Source organism: Natator depressus, chromosome 16 (genome assembly GCF_965152275.1).
Source record: "Natator depressus isolate rNatDep1 chromosome 16, rNatDep2.hap1, whole genome shotgun sequence".
Taxonomy (NCBI): domain Eukaryota; kingdom Metazoa; phylum Chordata; order Testudines; family Cheloniidae; genus Natator; species Natator depressus.
Window position 1 is genome coordinate 23,336,409 of NC_134249.1, and position 21,487 is coordinate 23,357,895.

Consider the following 21,487-nt stretch of genomic DNA (forward strand, 5'->3'; position numbering starts at 1 on the left):
TTAGGTACCACTTGTCTTTCAGGGGTGTCAAAACTTTTTATGAAGGATACAGCCTCAATGCAACTTTGAGCCTTTATAGGACTCATTTGCCAAATAGGGAAACAATCAGAGACTGGACAAGTGACCTGCTCACAGTATCTGTAAAGCCCAGGAAACGGGATTCAGGAGATCCATTACACTACCTAGCCCCATGTTCAAACAACTAGCCAGGAACACAATCCAAGAAGCTAATACCTAGTCACCTGCTCTCATAACTAAACTTACCATGCTGCTGTATACTGTATATTTTTTTAATTTACAAATTCTTCAGGCATCCCATTTAGCATTAATGTCCATTCATGTTACTCTCTGGGTTTTAACAGATATTCAGTTTTTATACTCCTTGACTGAGCTGTATGGATCTGCCACTGACGTTATGATTTTATATACAAGGTGTACTACATTCATTCTCTCAATATATGAACCTCTTAAAACAAAACAGAAGTACCAAAATTAGTGAACATTGTTATTAAAGCAAATCTGACTATTTAGACACAAAGCAGCCTTCAAAGAGTTAAAATGTCCCACTAGAAACCATAAATTGAATCTTATTTAATTAGGAACTGTACTTGGGGAAAAAAAGTGATATAAATTCTTTCATTAACTAAACCAAACTCCCTTAAAGGCAACAATATGTTCCCCTCTGTCAGGACAGAGTGCAATAAAATCTGTATTTTAATTGGGGTTAGCTAAAGGGCCATTTGGCTTCAGAAGCTTTGTTTATCAGCCCTAAGCATTATAGCTGAACCAATACTTGAAATATCCTATTACACAATTATTTCATTTAAAAACCCATTTTCCAAAGAGTTTTGCATGTGAAGTGTTTTAAATGAGAGTTCTGGAAATTAGAAATACAAGTCTGAAAGATACTGCAAAGTGAGCAGACATATAGCCTCAAGTGAAAAAGCGTTTTTTTCTTTTGCATTACTGTCATGTAGATATCATTTTCAGCATAAACCATACTACATGGTCCCTGCTCACCCCCAACCAGGCAATCTAGTGAAGATAAACAGCGGGACAATGGAGATGATGGTCACTATAGCATCTGAATCCTTCCCAACTTTCTGCTTCCCAGTGTCACAAGCACATTTCTTTTGTGGTGAACTCTGGATCAGAAACTCCTCAGCCTATGATGATTTCCATGCCCAAAATAACCAGCACTGTATGACATAAGGGAGACTGAAGTGTATCACAACTCAGTGACAAGCTTCTTGAACAGAACAAAACAAAACAAAAACAAACCTTTCTATAAAGCTCACTCAAGACAGTATTTTAATCTACATTTTGTTTCCTTAACAATTTTGCACCTTAACATAAGAAACTTGTGTTTTGAGGAGCCTGGAGGTATTTTTTTTTAAAAGAAAATTAATTCTTATTCAGTAGTCATAATAGACTTTTTCTCCTTTGAGAAATGAACATACAGAAATTATGCATCTTCTGTAGCACCCAGCAAAGCACATTTACTGAAAGGAAAACTAGAAAAAGGAGTTAATATAACCACACAATCCAACCCTATCTAAATTGCAGCTAAAATTAAAGGAACAAAATTAATGAACCAATGAGATAAAAGTATTCCTCTCTTCTATCTTTAGAATCACAGAGCCTTAGTATTGTTAATGCTCAAATATAAAATCTTGTACAACAAAAATCCAGCACCAATTTCCATAGTGAGGTTTCTAGTCCAGGAACTGCAGCTGGACCATGATTCTTTAATGCTACCTTGTCTGGTAGCACTTCACTTGATCGACCATGGAATGACAGAATCTGTCTTTCAAAACTATTAAATCTAAATTAGCTCCTATGTTCCAGGTTACTTTGTGGAGGATATTACTGACCTGTTACTAATTGCCATCCTCCCATTGTATACCTCTGCAAACAGAAGGTAATGAAACCAAAGAAAAAGCTTAATAACAGTTATACTTAGCCTATATGTCCAGTTCAGTAAAAATGAAGCTTTTTAGTTTTAAAAACAAATAAACTCTGCTTTTTCATTTTCAGAAATGACAATATCACTGTGGCTGTACCTGACAATAAAGTTTAATTCAAACAAGTCACTGAGTTTTGTGCTTCATGTTCATGCTACCTTACAGAAAATACAACCATTTCAAATTAAATGTATTATTCATGCCTTTAAAATTTAGAGTTGATATCCATATGTTTTTTTCATATAGTTTATTGCAGATCTTCTGTGAACTGTTCCCTCCTGAGAACTGTAATAAAATGAGCTACTTCTGAAACTTCACAGCAGGTATTTTGATTTGGAAGTAATCACAGTTTTCTCCACAATCATTATACAATTTATGCCGTGATCGTCTAACAAATAAGTAAAAGACTTAAATTGACATCAATATGTACATTTTTTCTAACAATGTAAGCTAATTGTATATCTTTAATGGAGAAAAATGTTTATTCAAAAATCTATTCAATATACCAACAATTGAGTTCAAAGTGGAGACACTACATGCATCTAAATAAATATCAAGGAAGTATCAGAGGTAAACGAGGAGAGACCAGGTGAAGTGTGTGTGATGTGTTAATTGTATTCAAAAAATAATAATATAAGCAAGACAGAGAAGCCGAACTTCCAATTATCATAATGGTGTCTACTTCATAACACATTTTCAAACTTGAAAGAGACATTTTAAGCCATAGGAATTCTGAGCAGAATACCTCCAGCTGTGTTCTGCATAAATCTCACACACTGTACATACACAGTTTATTTAAATACCAAGTGCAGTTATGACTTACAAAATGCATATTTCAGTCACAATAGAATTTCTGTCATTGCCAAAAGCTACTCGTCATGGAATGAAAGGAACAGAAAACAATGAATTAAATTAGAAGAAGATAAGAAAAGAGGGAACCTTTTCAGCTGATGTTTTACTAGACTAAAGTAATTCTTTTTAAAAAATACAGCTAACAGCCCTCTGCCGAGTTTACATTACCATGCCCTGAAAAACAGAAAGTTGTAAGCCTAGAAACTCTACAACATTGAGCCAAATTTTGTCTATTCAACATTCCAATGATGACCCACAATTTACATTTCATCAGTATGTCTATATTGAAATTTAAAAGAAAAGGCAGAAAAAACAGTGCTGGGAATCCACTCCCCCCATGTAAAAGCCAAGCCAGACTGGAAGAGAGACGGTCTGGGGGTTTCTCCAAATTCCCTCCATCTCCAGGAGACTTTAAAACCATGGGAATGAGCACAATATGAAAACCCCCAGCAGACAGGCCTCTCTTCCTTAGGGTTATGTGGAGAGGATGATTGTGTGAACATCACTGTTGCTGTATCAACAAGTGATGATGCTGAGTCATGGTCCAACATCAAAACTTCACAATATGATTCTGAGGTGAGCTGTGATTCCATTGCAGCAGCTCTCCAGTCCGGCCTCTATCATGGAAACAGTGGGTGATCTCATTATCCATGTAAATGTCTCATCCTCTCTTTAATCCTACTAACCTCTTGGATTCACTTATTCACTGAATTTGACAAGTTATTTATATGATGCATGTTAAAAATAATTCCTTTAGTCAATTTTAAATTTGGTGCCCTTCAGTTCAATTGAATGCCCCCTTGTTTTTGTATTGCAAGCACAGAGAAATAGACATGCCCAATCTACCATCTTTACACCATTCATTCTTTTATGCACCTCTATGACATATGTCTCTGAACTAACAAGACCCTCTTCAGTCTCTTCTCATACGGAATTTCTGTGCCTCTAACCATTTTTCCTGCCTCTCTCTGAACCTCCTTTATTTCTGCTACAGCTTTTTTCAGATAAGATGGCCAGAACTAAATGCAGTACTCCAGATGCAGCTGCACCGTTTATGTAATATCATGCTTTCCATCATTACTTTTGATCCCATTCTGTACAAACCCTAACACTGTGTTTGCTTTTGGGGCTCTTTTTCGAATAGATAGCAAGGGGACACTTTACTTTTGCAGAAGCTGTACGCGTTTGCCCTCCTCATACTTTTTCCCACCTTGCTGTATTATAATTCTAGTTTTAATTATTGTTTCAATCAATTTACCTTACATTGAGGTCCAGTTTACTAGCCTAAGTAGAAGGACCACTCCTAGCATTTGTTTTAAATTAGTCACATTTGATACCCACTAGTTCACCCATATAGCAACTCAGTTTCTGAATGTGCATGTTTTTTCCCCAAAAAGTTCAGAGAATTCCTCTTGCTCTCTTTGTGAAATACAAAACATAACTAACTTATTCACAGATGCTTTTATAAATATACAATCACTGACATGCCTTACACAAAAACAGAATTCAGCTGGTCATGTTATTTTATGCTTGTGTTTGTTTACATGCTGCTTTATTGTTCTATTCCAAGTCCCCTGTGCATTATTAGTTCTGCAAATGCCTCCAACTTTTCCTGCCTGGCAGCCTTTGGACACTGCTTCACTGCTTACTGAGGTTATACACTCTCAATTACAAGTAAAATAACAGGGAGAAAAGGCAGGCTACAAGTACGTCAAAATGCACAAACAAAGTAAAATCTCAAAACAAGAAACAGAGGAACGACAAAAACACAAGTATAAATAAAGGCACATAAAGAGATAAGCAGGTGAGGAAGTCACAGCAGAATACTGTCTTAGTTCAACATATAAATCCTTCCATAGTAAAGCTGAAATATTATGGTGCTACTCGCCATTGTACAGCTTTTCTCTGGTAATGGGTAGATTTAGAGACTTTTGAATAAAGTAACTTTTATTTCTTCCACACTTACATAGAAGACAGACAGACTGACTCCATCCAGTCTCTGATGGCTGAGCACTCCACTATGACTGAAGCTGCAAAATGACTGATACAGTAGAATATAGGACACTTCACTTTAGCATTCTCATGGGTTACGTCAAACCAAAACAACACAGAACACAGAAGTGTCAGTAGGTAACAGGTAAAGTGCTCCAAACATCAGTAGTCTCAGGCTAGTCCTGTGAATACCATCATCCCAGAAATAACATTCAAGTCACAGTATCTTGTTCTAGTCTAGTAGTCCTGGTAGTGCTCCTCCGAGATGCGGAGTACACAACTCCTTTCCTTCGGTGCAGAATGTGACCCTCACTTACATGCTATGCTTCTCTAATTTTATTAGACAATGTTAGAGATGGAAAAGCCCTATTAGACCTTCCAGTCCATCTACCAGTGCAGGACTGTTCTGGACAAGATGGATTAACTAGTGCTTTGTCCAGTCTACTTGTTAATCATGCGACTTCCATCCTTCCCCTTGGATGGGATTCTACCTCCTAGCACATCTCACAGCAAATTTCCACACATTTTTCCTTTCAATTTCCATCCCATCCCTCCTACCAAACTAAATATTTTCCTCCGTGGGAAGTGCATGATTAGAGTATTTGTAGAGTGTTATGTCCCCGCATTAGTCATTGTTTAACCAAAAGTAATATTTTGCTCTGTTAATCTTTTCTTTTAAATTAATTTAGTTCTTCTTGCTCTTTTTGGAACTTCCTCCAATTTAGTATTTGTCTGGTAATGAGGTGCCCAGAAATGAACTAGGCCCACTTACATTACTTTATACAGAGAGGGATCACAATCTGTGATATGATGCCTTTGTGTATGCAGACCAAAGTCATACTGGTCATCTCAGCGTACTGCTATTCATTATTGTCCCATTTACAGTGTTTTAGCCAGTTTTCAATCCAGTGACATTGTTCTTTTCCAATACAACTTATAGGGTTGCAAAAAACAATATTCTTTCACCTAACATTTGAGAAACAGCAAAGTTATTGCATTCAAAAGATAATTAACTGTTATATAAAAGAAGAAATTCTAAAAGATAACTTTCCTGGATATCATTAATTCATATGGACATCGATTTCACTCTTATTAAACATAGTTTAGAACTGTAGTAGAGCAAGCGCTTGTGAGAAAAAACAGCTATGTTTATAAATTTAAAAATAGCAAAAGCAAAGGCAGGATAGTGTGACTGCTTGGGTACATGTCTCAATAGAAGAATATACAGTATCAGTTACTGAAATGAAAACAAGAAGAACTAATCAGAAAAAATAGTTTCCCCAACATTCAGAGAAGCTCTTCCTTGCAGTGATTTCGAGTCTCAGTTAATTTTTTCCTTGAATATTTTCATTACATGTTATAAACTTAAAAAGAACCACAGGCAGCTTAAAAATGAGTGTGGGCAAACAGAGCCTTAAAAAACAACATGTCATTAAATGATCTTCACACTAGTGGAAATTGCAGAAGTTTCTAGAGCACACAGGAATCCAATTCACCTTAACTCCCTTGTATATCACATAGGGTTTCCCCTCTCCATAATCCATCTTTGCCTCCTCCCACTTGGCAGTGAAGTCATGATACTGAATTTGGAGCACTGCAATCATTAAATAGCAACAGATTGTTTAAACAATCAGAGGACTGGGAGTACACTATAGAAACTGAGCAGGAAAAAAGTACCGAGTGGGAGAAAGTTCCTATTAAATGTCCAAACAGTAACTCCAAACAAGAGCATGCAGATTGTTAGCAAAATAAAGTGCTTTTGTTTAGATGATCTCTTTATTCACATTTTTCCCCACAGTAGTATTGCTCTCTTTAATGAAGGGTTTTGCACACATGTAGTACAAACAGTGATAACCTCTTTTCACTGCTCTTTCCATAAATGGACAAACTCTCTGTGACACAGTCAAAGGAGCCCACATCCCTAGAATAATCTGGTGTAAAGGGAAGGACATACACCATATTCAATGCACACATTAAAAATGTATATTTGAAAAAACACAACTGTCTAAAAGGTAGCTGTGTAGGCAGTCAATTGGTAGGGGAGCAATTAGAGGGAGTTTGCAACAACTATTTGCTGTTCTAGTCAATTGCTTAAAAAATAACTCACCATGGCAACAGCAATACTATGTAGTACATAGAGTAGGTGTGAGATGCAGAGCCTGTTTAGGAAGAATCATGCACCAGTATGTAATGTGCACATTTTAGTATACTCAAACATATTCCAACACACTGCTGCACTTTTGGCTCATTTTTTATTTGACACTTTGCCCTGTGCTACATAATCTATTTTTTTCTTTTCATATTTTTGTCCTACTTAGATCTCATGGCTATGGGTCAATAGATATTGATTGCAAGAAAAGATTTTGAACAAGGGACAGCTATAGAGTCACTAATATTGTGGTCTTGTTTCATGCCATCATATTGCTGCTTTAACACCTTCTCAAACAAAAATACATTAATTTCTATGTATTATTACTTCGTGTGTTATGGTAGCACCTAGACATGAACCAGTGCATAACCGTGTGAAATGCTGTATAAACACATAAAACGAAAATGTAATCCACCCTCCTAGTACTGTCCCTTTAAAACTTCCTCCTCTCTTGTAGGAGATTTATTTCTCTAAAGGGTGATTTCCATTAAACAACACTGAGTTCCTGTAAAACAGAGATGCTGTTTCTCCCAGAAGAATTTTTTAAGGGCCAAAACGGTACCAGCAGAATCACTGAGTGGTGCAATAGCTTCACAGACACCACATCTGATCTTGACATACTACTCTAGTTTCCTACTGTTGCCCAATATGCAAACCAGCTGGCATATAAAAGACTTATGGAGTAAATTGATAGTTTTCTGACTACATAATAAAGTCTCAGTAAATCAGGTTTAATTGACCAAGTCATCTCAACTGTCCATACTAAAGACATCCTAACATTACAGGATATTTTCTCAGTTTTATTCACAAGAACTAAAATGTGTAATAAAATCAGTGGGACCAAGCTAATGAAACAGAAAGATAATAATCAGGATAATTTCAAAACCATGCACACTCGTAACAGATTTTAATAATGACTCCTTCTGAGAGGAAACTTCCTGATAAAGCTATATAATTTCTATACTAGAACTGCATTGGAGATATACATGGTTCACCAGGAAGCAACCTGTGACACAGTGAATACAGACAACAAGAATCTACATTATCAATCCCTGTTCATATCTGCAAATCTAACCCTCATGAAAATGAGATGTGCCAGCAAATGAAAAGGAAGATTGTGTGCTAACCTCCACAGGACTATAGCTGCATCCCGGGCCACAGTGAGAGCCCTCAGCAAGCCCAAGGATCCATGGGAGGGTAGATGGTCTACATCTATCCATTCTATGCCCCATACCAACTCTTCACGGAATCTGGATGAACGTTATACTACCATATGGATCTGTATTAAGCTCTCAATGGAACTCTACATCTGCTGTGGAATCCCCTTTAATGGGACTTATCAGAGACAGCCACAGACAACAGAAGGGGAACTCCTGTTCAAGAGCCGCAGAGGGAATGGGAGCCCCTTCTGCCAGGGTGGAAGTGCTCAGAGCCTCATAGATCCAAGGTTCTATGGCTGAAACCACTATGGGTACTGATCGGCGGGTAGTGATCGATCCCCAATTGCTCTGCCGTCGACTCCTGTACTCCGCCGTGGCGAGAAGCAGAAGCGGAGTCGACGGGGAAGCGGCGGCAGTCAACCCCACGCCGTGAGGACGCGAGGTAAGTCGACCTAAGATACGTCAACTTCAGGTACGCTATTCTCGTAGCTAAAGTTGCTTATCTTAGGTCGATCCCCCCACCCAGTGCAGACCAGGGCTATTGGAGAAGTTGGTGGAAACACCTCAGAGCTCTCCTCTTCCCTACTCTACTGCAGCACTTTTCTGTAGAAGAGTGCAATCTAAATAAGTTAATAGAATATGACTAACTGACCAGCTTGTAAACTGTTAAAGGGGTAAAGAGTAATACTACCCCACCCCCACAAAGTCTTAACCAGCACACATACTGCACCAGAGCAACCACACTGCTTTTACTGCATGTGGCTACAGCATCCCACCCAAAAGAAAACTCATCCACAGGTTTGCATAAGGAGAAATCAAAATGAATCATTTGTTAAACAAGTAGTATGGGGTAGTGGAGGCCTATGACGAAGCATTTGGGGTAGTCTAGAACAAACTTCTCTGTGCAGGAGAAACCTAACAATTCAGTGGCTATGCCACATTTTATTACTATCACAATTTATAATAATGACTATGACACTTAGATTCTCTAGTAAGTCTGCTGACAACAACAAAACCGTCAGCTTTTTAAGTCACAATATTTAATTTTTGAAAGCAGCTTTGATGCCTTTTAATTGATAAAGGTTTCTTCTCTACTTAAAAAACAAATCCTACATAGAGTTGGAGGTATCTGAAGCTCTTGATCTGGAAACAGAACCAAGTTCCACGGTCAATGTTCAGAACAGATTTACTTGGAAGCATTTAACTTGTATGGAGCATGCACATACAACATCCAGTCAGTGCAGCACAATGAACACCAGGTGTCAATACCATGAAATGGATCTTTTAATCTAGAAGCCCCGTTTCTGAAGCAGAATTCACAGCCAAGGGACTGAAACAAGACTGCTGTCTGCTAACAATACATATCGTGTTAGGTGAGTTTCTATTTAGAATGGTCAGGAAGGGAAAGAATCAGAAGATCTCCTCAGGCCATGGTGTGAACTTAAGGAGCACTGACCACTGCAGCTGGCACTGGACTGCACGGTAGGGCAGGAGGCCCAGACTGCACCCTTGAGGGAGGGATTACACTGCTCAAGGGCCAGCAACAATTCTAGCACTGGTCAATCCCAGTGCCTCTCAGAGGTGCACTGCTGGAATGGATGTGAGCAATGCTATAGCATCTGCTTTTGTCACAAAAAAATATATAGGGAATCTTCCCTTTCTCCTTCCCCCAAACTCTCTCAGGAACTATATAGGTAGGATAAAAACAACAAGGAGTCCTTGTGGCACCTTAGAGACTAACACATTTATCTGGTCCTAAGCTTTCGTGGGCTAAAACCCACTTCATCAGGCTTCCATGAATTATTGTGCTCCAGTCTATAATCCAAAACAAGAAATCAGATATGATATGGAAGGTTAACCAGGGTGCGCGGGATCTTTTACATATTTTATATACATCATGCACATCAATTAGCAGAAACACCTTTATCAATAAATACAGGATGAAGGGATAAGCTTACAAACCTGCAGCAGTGGTTTTTTAGAGACAGTAAATGGTGGGAGGTACAATACTGGAAATTCCTTCAGTTTGTTTTATACCCATCATAGGAGTATTATGTTCCACTTTCTCTTTTATATTTCCTTACACTGATATACTACTATGATGAAAACCACAAGGTTAAAAGATTTAATACATTTTGTTTCCTATAAAATTAACTAAATGTAACTGTTACTAAAGGAAAAGATGGGATTTTTCACTCAAAATGATGATTTTTCTATAATGCCTCAAAGTTCTTCATTACATCTTTTTTAAGAAAATGAGATTATTACAAAAATTAAATTTAAAAGTGTTATCTCCCATCTCCTCTTATTTAGAATCCAGCTCTATGCCAACATTCCCCAACTAATACAATAAAGATACGAAGAAAGCAACAACTGTTCTTTGTGCAAAGAAAAGTCAATTGGAAAGAGGACCAAATTTAGGAAGTACAGCACTTAAAGAATGCAAGACAACAGAGGAGCTGACTGCATTGTAAAGGGAGATATGCCACAGAAGATATATTTTCATGTGTCAATTCTTAAATGCATAGCTGATGTAAATGCACATTTGGAACTTATTGTTGAGATCTAATTGGACCCTTGCTCCTAACTCAGTAATTTCTAGTGTACAGACAAACATATTTCCCATGATATGAGGTAAACTGTCTCTCCTCCTTCTTTCCCTCCACATGCACACATATACTACATAAGTCAGTTAAAGTAATTTGAAAACTGATAATATACTGTATATTAATAGGTTAGGGCTATTTGGGGTTGTTTATATATTTTCTATATTTGTAAATCTAGTAATTTTCATAGCAAATTTTGAAGTATTAGAGTTACAATAATGACTCTGACATTCACTGCACCTGGCAAATAATATTTGCCCACTATTTTTAAGAAATGCAGTGGGTGGGTTAAAAATAAACCTGAACATTCAGTCCTCCTTGTCAGACTTAGTAAATTACCAATTAACTTCATCATGGAAAGTGCATGATGTGTGTGGAAGTGGAAAGGTACATTTGCTTCTGTCCACTGAGATTCAGTATTTAGTTTTAGCTGGATGTATCTGGATATGATTTAAGCTAAATTCAATCCAAATCAATTCAGAACTGTTAAGTCATTCATAAATGAACCAGTTACACAACAAGTTATTTTTCATGCTGATAAACCAGTATAATGTAAAATAATCAACAATGAGGACACAAAGGAAATTAATTAAGATTTCATTAAGACGTTTACTTGTTTTAACCATATAATTGTCAAAGTGATATCTATTTACTATTATTTAACTTGAAATATCAAGGTTATACAGAAAAGCTGCAATAAACTCTTGTATCATTTAAAATTACCAGCAATCTTGTACAGTATCAGAACCACTGTAGGGATACAAATAACTATCTATGCCTGTTATATTTTTATTTTTTATTGTCTTAAAATTTCAGTAATATTGTTCCCTATTAATTTTATTGCTGTTGTTTTCTTTGCAAAACATTCTCCAATATGTTTTGAATGGAACGGAAAACATCAAGTGGCTCTTTAAAACAACACCCCCACATACACATATCCCCTATCACTTTAATACCTATTGTTTGATGCCAACACAGATCTGGGAAGAATATGGTAGCTTCACTGATACTGCAGAGCCAGCAGTGACAACACAAAACAGTTTTGATTTGTAAGGGGCCTATAAAATTAGGGTCACAAAGAATTACCAGCAATGCAGTGCCAGAGTTAAAAGCAGATTACAAATCTAGAGGTCACTCTCAATAAGATGACGACTATGTTACAGAAGGGTAATATTTGCCTCAAAATCTTTTTCGTTTTCTTTGACTATGAAATATGTAATCTGTGGGCAGCCTGAAGTTTGTTTTTTTTTAAAACACCACCAACCATTCCCTTTTTTTCAAATCTGTTTTTATTAAGAAACAGTATAGTCCTGCTGAGTAACCAGTGATGCCTCAATATGCAGAACAGAGGTTTGAATGAAGTAATGACAACACTCTGATCTAGCTAGAAAGACGAAGACTATGCAGTAGGGCAGAATGCTAAAGTACTTGATTAGACCCTATTAAGAAAACAATGTGAGCCAATGAGGAGATGTAATATAGTTCTCACCGAGGATAGTAGAATAACTATATTAATCATTTCACACCCTCATAGAGGGTGTCTGAAAGTAGAGGGGCAATGTGCCATAGGCTGGCAGATATTAAAGCACCTACAGATATCACAACAGACGCACTGCGCTGAAGAGAGTTGCTTTCTTACCACAGAACTGGATATAGGGTCCTCACAATCCTTTTAAAATGAGGATTAAACAGATTTTGTAAATGAGAGAAAAGCAACATAGTAACGAATGCAAAAAACACTTTGCAAAGAATGTGAAGTTCAACACCCTGACAAAAGGATTACTAAATCTCTGGTGAACTAGGCCAGCCATTTAAAAAATAACAAACCAAGACCCATACTTTTCTCAGTGTACATTAGAGAGCACCAGTCCAGTCAGGGCTCTCAAACACCTTGTCAGAAGAAAAAAGGGTCTATTTAAGAGTTTACAGTATGTCGTGATTCATATACCTATCATATCAAGTATATAGAGTGTCATTTAGAGAGACTACAACTTTTCTATATATGGTTGTACGTGATAATAGCAAACTCAGAAGGAAATTCTAGGGAGGACACTCACCTTAGAGTGGGTCCTTTAGAATTAGATTTCAGCATCTAAATAGGATTGGAAAATTACTGTATATACTCGTTCATTAGCCTGTTCTTTTATAAGATGACCCCCCAAGATGGATAAGTAAAAATAGAAAAAACTGTATGACCCTTTCATAAGCTGACCCTATATTTCAGGGGCTGGCAAACTTTGGCTCCCAGACCGTCAGGATACGCCGCTGGTGGGTCAGGACGTTTTGTTTACCTGGAGCAAAACGACAATGTATTAGATATTCAATTCAATGATTTCATAGAGTTTAAAATCATCAAATTTTGGTGTAGACCCATTTATAAACTGACCCCTGCTCTTTGATGCGTCACTTTTTTACCAAAAATGTTCAGCTTATGAACGAATACATACGGTAAGTCTTTTTTCCCGGTTTATCTATGAAAGGTATTAGGTATCACATGAGAAAAGAGGTCCAGATGAAGTTTAAACTCATGTTACACTAATGTTAATGAAATATTACTGATCAAAACTAAGATGTGAAAGGAGAAATATTTGCCCAGATTACTAATGTGGCCTAGTAAACAAAATACAGATAAACAAGCTCCTCTATCAACACTTCTATCAAATAGAAAATATTCTAGCTCACGGGTATGATTCTAATGGAAGAATTCAGGAAATGCAAATGTGGACAAAAGAGAGGTAGCATAGATATGTTTTCATGTAAGCTCATCTGCTACTGCCATCTTACAGGGCTAAAGTCTGTGGAACATGACAGACACTGACTTGTGCTGGGATTAACCACAAGGCAGACAGCAAAGAATTGAAAATCCATACCTGCCCCAATGGAAACAAAGAGATAGCAATGCCAGTCCTTTGAGAAGATGGCATGTCAATCTCATTAGACTAGTCAGATATTCAGATAAAGTGACATGCCTCTAACATACAAGCACTCACCTGTAGTTTAGAGTAGGCTGTACTGCAAGATGAAACTTTTGAACCTATACATTCTATTGCACCATGCCCTAAATATTATTCCTTTTCATGGAATTTGTCTAGTACGCTGGTCACTGTCATAGGTGTTATTACATTTGCTTCTTAATAAGAGAATATGAATATTAACTATGTAGGAGAAAGAAAGGTGAGGAAATGGTAGCTCTAACCACTAGGTGTCACTGCAGGAAAGAGCATTGTTAACATTTTTGATGAGACAAACTTGAAAGTCTTGACTCTGTCTTTCTCTACAATTAACAACATGTATGTAGCTATAAATATTTAACAAAATATTGTATTTATTTCTTTTGAGGATGACCCAGTTTTCTGGCTTTAGTGTTTGAGCGATGATCATGAATTCATCTCCTCTTAAAAGATGTAAAGAATTAATAATCACAAACATTCAGCGTAATCATTCCCGTTAACAATAGGAGACATCTGTGATGTCAGAAAGGTAGATGTCTTTAAAAACTGTAGGTAACATATCTAAGGGTAAAATCCTACCTCAATAAAGATAAGTACGTTGCCTCTTTACGTATTTTATTTAACAGAGAAGCAGGGAACAGTATATACACCATTTGTGACAAATTCTTCCATAGTTTAAGATTTGACATTAAACAGTTACAGAAAAACTCAGTGGGAAGTGTAAATGCATCAGTAATTTTACTACATCAGTCTTTGTGCTTAAATGTAGAGTTGCAGATTCTACAATCTAGAAATACTTCCTAATTCAAAAGCTATAGATTACTAACGACAATGGAAAGTTTAACATCACAACTAACTGCTGGTCAAAGTATTGTCTTATATGTCTAGTATGTAACCTCATAACCTTTGGAATGAGAGGCGCCATGTAATAAAAAGATAAGAAAACATTAGAGATGGTTGGGAATTTTTTCCCAAACAAATGCTGTGTCGACTCTGAAACTTTTTGCAGAAAAATGTAATTTGAAGGGTTTCTCAGGTACAAGATGGAATTTCTGGTGTGGATGTGGGTGTGTGAGAGAGAGCGACCCACCCCAGAAAAGCTAATAGTTCAATGGTTAGGGATGTGTAAAACCCAGGTTCAAGTCCCTGCTTCAAATCAAGCAAACTAGGGATTTGAATCTGGGTCTCCCACATCCCTAACCACCAGGCTATTGTCAGTCTCTCTCTTTTTCTCCTCTGGAATTGTTCCACTTTGTATACATACTTTAAATATTCATTGGGCCAAAGAAAGAAAGAGAGTGACTGAGTCAGAATCAGGCAGAACAGGGACTTGAACCTAGGTCTTCTGCATCCTAGATGAGGTGCCCTAACCTCTGAGCTATTAGTTATTCCGGGATGGGTCTCTCGTCCTTTTTCGTAAACATTTTTGAAAGATCTCATTTTCATTCCGAGGTGGATCAAAAACAAAATTCAACCCCCCCCCCATTTTTTATTTTTATTTATTTATTTATTTTGCAAAACAGAATTCTTATTTTCTAGTCAGCCCTAATTAACATGTTTCTTAAATATATCATGTGTTTGGGAGTCCATCTTTTGACAAATTCTGGATCACAAAAACAATGAAAAAGTAATGATCAAGCAGCATGATCCCACTTTGCTTGCCCCCAAAAGTCTGTGCACACCACATGCGTTGATTTAAGTCAGGAAACTGTCTTACAAAATTAGCACTACCAAAAATTAATAGCAGCACTTTCCTGGCAATTATTTTCCTATTTAGCACTCATTGTTCACTGTGTACTGTGATTTTGTAAGAGGTGGAATCTCCACAGATCATGTCTAATATTGCCTAGGTGCACATTTACACTGACATGCTGAAGAGTGTAATAATGTTAGAAAAGACAATATCAAAGGCAGACCAGGTTGAAATATCTGAAAATATTACTTGCCCTCTTAGAACACTTTTGCCTAAAGCTGCTTCTTGCATTTGCTTTTCAATTTATTTCAAAACACCCAGAACAATTTAATTTGACACTGTTAAATAGTTTTGAAAGTTAACTATAGCAAATGTGAATTAAAACTAAAACTTTCCTCATTTGGAAATGTTGCCATGAAGAGCTTTTTCGGGTGTAGGGTTCTTCCAGTCCACAAACCTCTGTTGGACTCTTGCCAAACCAAAATGCGATTCAGCAGCTGAAGATGTCTCAGTAGTGCAGCACAAGAAACTGAGTTCCTGCCTTGACCAGACCACATGGATGATGTCTGAGTGAATGAAATAGGCTTGAGAGGTGATCAAGATGTTGAGAAAGGAGAATTTTCTAAAGCTGACTGGCAACTCTTCTGAATCTCCTTGCTTGTTTCTTACTTATGCTTGTGCTCTTATAAACAGAGATTTGGCCCATAACGGTTCAAAGAGAGGTGTCAATCTATTCACAGTTTGACTGTATGGGTGGTCAGTCTGGAATTATGTGCTGCACTCTGACATTCACTATGCGTCAGGCAAAATTTAAAGTTTTTCCCAATAGAATTTGAACTAATTCCCAATGGACTGCACCCCTCAAAACCATCCCTCTCCACTGAAGTAGATAAGTTATCAGTATTTTACAGAAGAAACCCTGAGACATTCATGGAGTGTCTGACTGGGACAGGAGTATGCAGGAAGTCCGTGGCAGAACTGGTAACAGAATCCAGGTCACCTGACTCCTAGACCTACGCTTTAATCACCAGTCCATCAAGACAGTTTGAAAAGTGTGGGATTTGAACATAGCATTCTAGCCAACTCCATCGAGATGGTTCTAGTATACAAAGCTGCTCTGTTTTCACATAACATCTTTGTTACAGCATCAAAAATGTTATACTGCTATGAGATCACGCATATAAGGACTTAGAAATCGCTGTTCCTTCATATTCCCTGATCTTTGAGATCAGACTAAGAATCTCCTACAAAATAGGGTTTTTAAAACAGATTTGTACAACAGGACTTTTCAATTATGTTTAGAGTTTCTGTTTCTGGGAATAATGTGCACACCAAATGAGGCTTTTTACTTGTTCACATTAGCTCTCCCTAAAAGGGGGAATTGTAGTTTCAAAAGGTGTGTGTCATCATCAACCAATTTTGATATCTCATCTGTAACATTCAGCCTTCAAAATACCAGATGTTATTCCCAGTAAAGCAATTTAAAATTTTATACTTCTTCATAAAAACCCCAACCTTAACTAGTTAATCCCTCACACATATCGAAGCAGCACGCACACCAATACTCCTAGAGTTGCCTGGCAACTAGTGGGAGGAGTGTCAGAGCAAGAAAGGCCTAAACGAATGAGGGGAAGTCGGTGTCTGCTTGACATGGATAAAGGAGGCTTACAGCCAGGCTGCCTTGCTGCTTTCACTTTTGCTAATTATATGGATGGGCATTAAAGTAGCTCCTGTTAGTTAATATTTGGTGCTTTAAAAGCATACCATTCACACTTGATACTTTTATGAGCCCTACACAGATAGATCAAATGCATTTATATTTATACACATACCATACAAATATCCTTGCTATCAGAATAGGAGAGACAGACTCAGGTCAGCTCTGTTCAATAGCGTTATTTTTTAACAGTGAATATGTCTGAGTGGAATGATGCTCATTCATTGAGGATGTTGGACAGACTATTTAAAAATCTGATCAAGCTACTTCCTTCCCTCCAGCTTTATGAAAATCCACAAATAATTCATAGTATGCAAAATATTAAGTGAAGAAATGAAGGGGCTGTAATGGGTTTCTGAACAGGGAAAATATAAGGAAATAAAAAAAACTATATCTGATCCCAAATTCTGTCTTTTGTTCTAACAAACAGTGTGTGTGAAATGTGTTTACATGCCTGCATACCAGAATTCTATATTCATCCCCAGAGACAGAATGCAGAAGACAGCACCCTTTCTTGAGTCATCACTAACCCATCCATCCCCCATTACTTCAACTCCGCCTCTCGGTATATTATTCCTGCTCCTCACCGCAGCCACCAATTCTCCATTCTGATCCTTGAATGCTCAAGGAAACACAATCATGGATGAAAGCATTAAGGCAAAAGGTACATTCTCCACTCAGCAGGGATTTTCTTGTGCACCTCCCATTAGTCTAAACTGCAGTGGCCTTAATGAGTGCCTGAACATCAGGTAAAAAATATCCCCCACATTTTGCTTTAATTTACCTGTGTGGTAGTCTACTCTGTTTTGAGGAAGAGAATTGCACTCTCACTAAGACTGTTAGAGATATTCTACGGATCATTAAGCTATTAGCCCCTTCCATCCTCTGTGTACCTTCTGGCTCAAACCTTGTGCATTATAGCTAACTTGTTCATAATATCATCTACACAGTCCCTATCTGTCATGGGCCAATAGGACTACATTCATATTCTGTCCCCAGGGGAGGCCAATCACCATGACAAGAGCTTCATAAAACCCTTACATGGGAATAGAGGTACTGCCAGACTGGATCAGATCTGAGGTCAATCTAGTCCAGTAAAGTGTCTCTGACTGTGGTCAGTGCCAAATGCTTCAGAAGACAGTACAACAACCCCACTGCTCCCACATAGGTCTCCTCCTGGTCTATAATAGATAGAGATTGGCTTAATCCCTGAAGTAGGATTAATATCCCTTCAAAACTTCTTTGTCATTAAGTATAACGACTGGCTATTGTCGCTATCCATATAAATATCCAATCTCCTTTTGAATTTTGCTACATTCTTGGTCTCAATGCCTTACTGTGGCAATGAGTTCCACAGTGTAAGTATATGTGGTGTGAAAAAGTATTTCTTTTTCTTTGTTTTAAATTTTCCACCTTTTAAATTTCAGTGAATATCCCCTTATTTTTCTGTTATGAGACAGGGTGAACAGAAGTTCCTAATCTACCTTTTCTACACCATTTATTATTTTACATACTTCTATCATGTCCCCTCTTAATCATCTCCTTTCTAAAGCAAATAAACCTAATTCTTTTCAATTTCTCTTTATACAAGACTTCTTCCAGGCCCTTTATCTCTCTTCCAGGCCCTTTATCTCTTCTTCTTCTTCTATTTCCACAACATCCTTTCTGAGATTCAGTGACCAATACCGCATGCAGCATTCCAGCTGAGTCTGCATTACTGATTTACATAAAAGCCTTACAATTAGGGCTGTCAATTAATTGGAGTTAACTCACGTGATTAACTAAAAAAATTAATTGTGATTAAAAAATGAACCATGATTAATCACAGTTTTAATCGCACCGTTAAACAGTAGAATAACAATTGAAATTTATTAAATATTTTTGGATGTTTTTCTACATTTTAAAATATATTGATTTCAATTACAACACAGAATACAAAGTGTACAGTGTTCACTATATATTATTTTTTATTACAAATATTTGCACTGTAAAAATGATAAACAAAAGAAATAGTATTTTTCAATTCACCTCATACAAGTACCGTAGTCCAATCTCTTTAACCTGAAAGTGCAATTTACAAATGTAGATTTTTTTGTTACATAACTGAACTTAAAAAGAAAACAATGTAAAACTTTAGCGCCTACAAGTCCACTCAGTCCTACTTCTTGTTCGGCCAACTGCTGAGACAAACAAGTTTGTTTACATTCACAGGAGATAATGCTACCCACTTCTTATTTACAATGTCACCTGAAACAGAGAACAGGCATTCACATGGCACTTTCGTAGCCAACATTGCAAGGTATTTCCAAGCCAGATATGCTAAACATTCGTATGCCCCTTCATGCTTTGGCCACCATTTCAGAAGACATGCTTCCATGCTGATGATGCTTGTTAAAAAAACCAAACACGTTAATTACTTAATTACCGAACTCCTTGGGGGAGAACTGTATGTCTCCTGATCTGTTTTACCCGCATTCTGCCATACATTTTGTGTTATAGCAATCTTGAATGATGACCCAGCACATGTTGTTCATTTTAAGAACACTTTCACTGCAGATTTGACAAAATGCAATGAAGGTACCAATGTGAGATGTCTAAATATAGCTACAGAACTCGACCTAAAGTTTAAGAATCTGAAGTGCCTTCCAAAATCTGAGAGGAACAAGATGTGGAACATGCTTTTAAAAGTCTTAAAAGAGTAACACACTTTTGCAGAAACTACAGAACCTGAACCATCAAAAAAGAAAATCAACCTTCTGCAGGAAGCATCTGACTCAGATGATGAAAATGAACATGTGTCGGTCCGCACTGCTTTGGATTGTTATTGAGCAGAACCCCTCATCAGCATGGATGCATGTCCTCTGGAATGGTGGTTGAAGCATGAAGGGACATATGAATCTTTAGTGCATCTGGCATGTAAATACCTTGCAACGCCGGCTACAACAGTGCCATGCGAATGCCTGTTCTCATTTTCGGGTGACATTGTAAACAAGAAGAGGGCAGCATTATCTCCTGCAAATGGAAACAAACTTGTTTGTCTGAGCGACTGGCTAAACAAGAAGTGGGACTGAGTGGACTTGTAGGTGCTAAAGTTTTACATTGTTTTGTTTTTGAATGCATTTTTTTTTCTAAGTTAGTAAGTTCAACTTTCACGATAAAGAGATTGCACTACAGTACTTGTATTAGGTGAATTGAAATATACTATTTTTTTTTACAATGCAAATATTTGTAATCAAAAATAAATATAAAGTGAACACTGAACACTTTGTATTGTGTTGTAATTTAAATCAATATATTTGAAAATGTAGAAAACATCCAAAAATATTTACATAAATGGTATTCTATTATTAACAGTGCGATTGTGTGATTAATCGCAATTAATTTTTTTAATCACTTGACAGCTCTTATAATATTCTTGGTATTATTCACCACCCCATTCCTTATGCATACAAACATCTTATGGGCAACTTCCACCACCGCTACACATCTGCATTTGTATTAACATATTGATGTCCTACTTACGGGTTCAATTTTCAGTGCATTTCTGTAGCTCCCAAAGAAAGAGGCCTGCGCTTTTAGGAATGCTCTTGCCACACCATCCCCAGTAGTTGTGGAGACTTTCTTTAATCTGTTCTTGAGTGCAGAAACCTGTAAGTACACAACAGTCCTAGATCATCCTCATAGCATAAACAAACAACTTACTGAACTAGGAACTAGCCAAAGAAGTTTCACCAAGTGTCCCAGCATCTGCTGCACGTGTGAGAAAGAATGACACAGAGTACAAACCTGGAGTTTTCAGTCCTAGGAAAACTGCATTTTCAGCTACTTGTTTTGGCCCACTAGCAGATGATCACATTCTGCTTGGAAGCCTGCAGGCAGGACTGCAGGAAGATAAGGACATGTTTTTTAAAGCCTGCCTTACTTATTGTTAAATGTTTAAAGCTATAAGGATTTTGGTGTCCTTTTGTCCAGTCTGTATAGTTGCACATATTCCCCCTCAGGACCCACCAATGAACTTCATTCCCTTACTTTCAGCATATAAGAACAGTCACTGAGACCAGTATCCTGTCTCTGACTGCAGCCAGCAACAGATGTTTCAGAGGGAATCAAAAGAACAGGGAAACTTATCAAATGATCCATCCTGTCACCCAGTCCCTGCCTCTGGCAGCTGCAGGTTTAGGGACACCTTGAGCATTGAGTTGCATCCCTATGTACCTTGGCTAATAGCCATTAATGGACCTATTCTCCATGAATTTGTCTCATTCTTTTTTGAACCCACTTGTACTTTTGGCCTTCAAAACATCTCATGGCAACATGTTCCAAAGGTTGACTGTGCATTGTGTGAAGAAATACTACTTTTTTGTTCGGTTTTAAAACCGGTGACTGTTAATGTCATTGGGTGA

At 37.4% G+C, this 21,487-nt stretch overlaps 1 protein-coding gene across 2 annotated transcripts in view; it reads right to left on the reverse strand.

The window, feature by feature from the left end:
• Positions 1–21,487, reverse strand: part of DENND1A (DENN domain containing 1A) — a 373,522-nt gene that overhangs the window by 96,103 nt on the left and 255,932 nt on the right. For both annotated transcript variants that reach the window (XM_074973359.1, XM_074973358.1), the window contains exon 13: positions 20,607–20,732. In XM_074973359.1, coding sequence (XP_074829460.1) covers positions 20,607–20,732 — 126 coding nt within the window. The remainder of the gene's footprint in view (positions 1–20,606; positions 20,733–21,487) is intronic.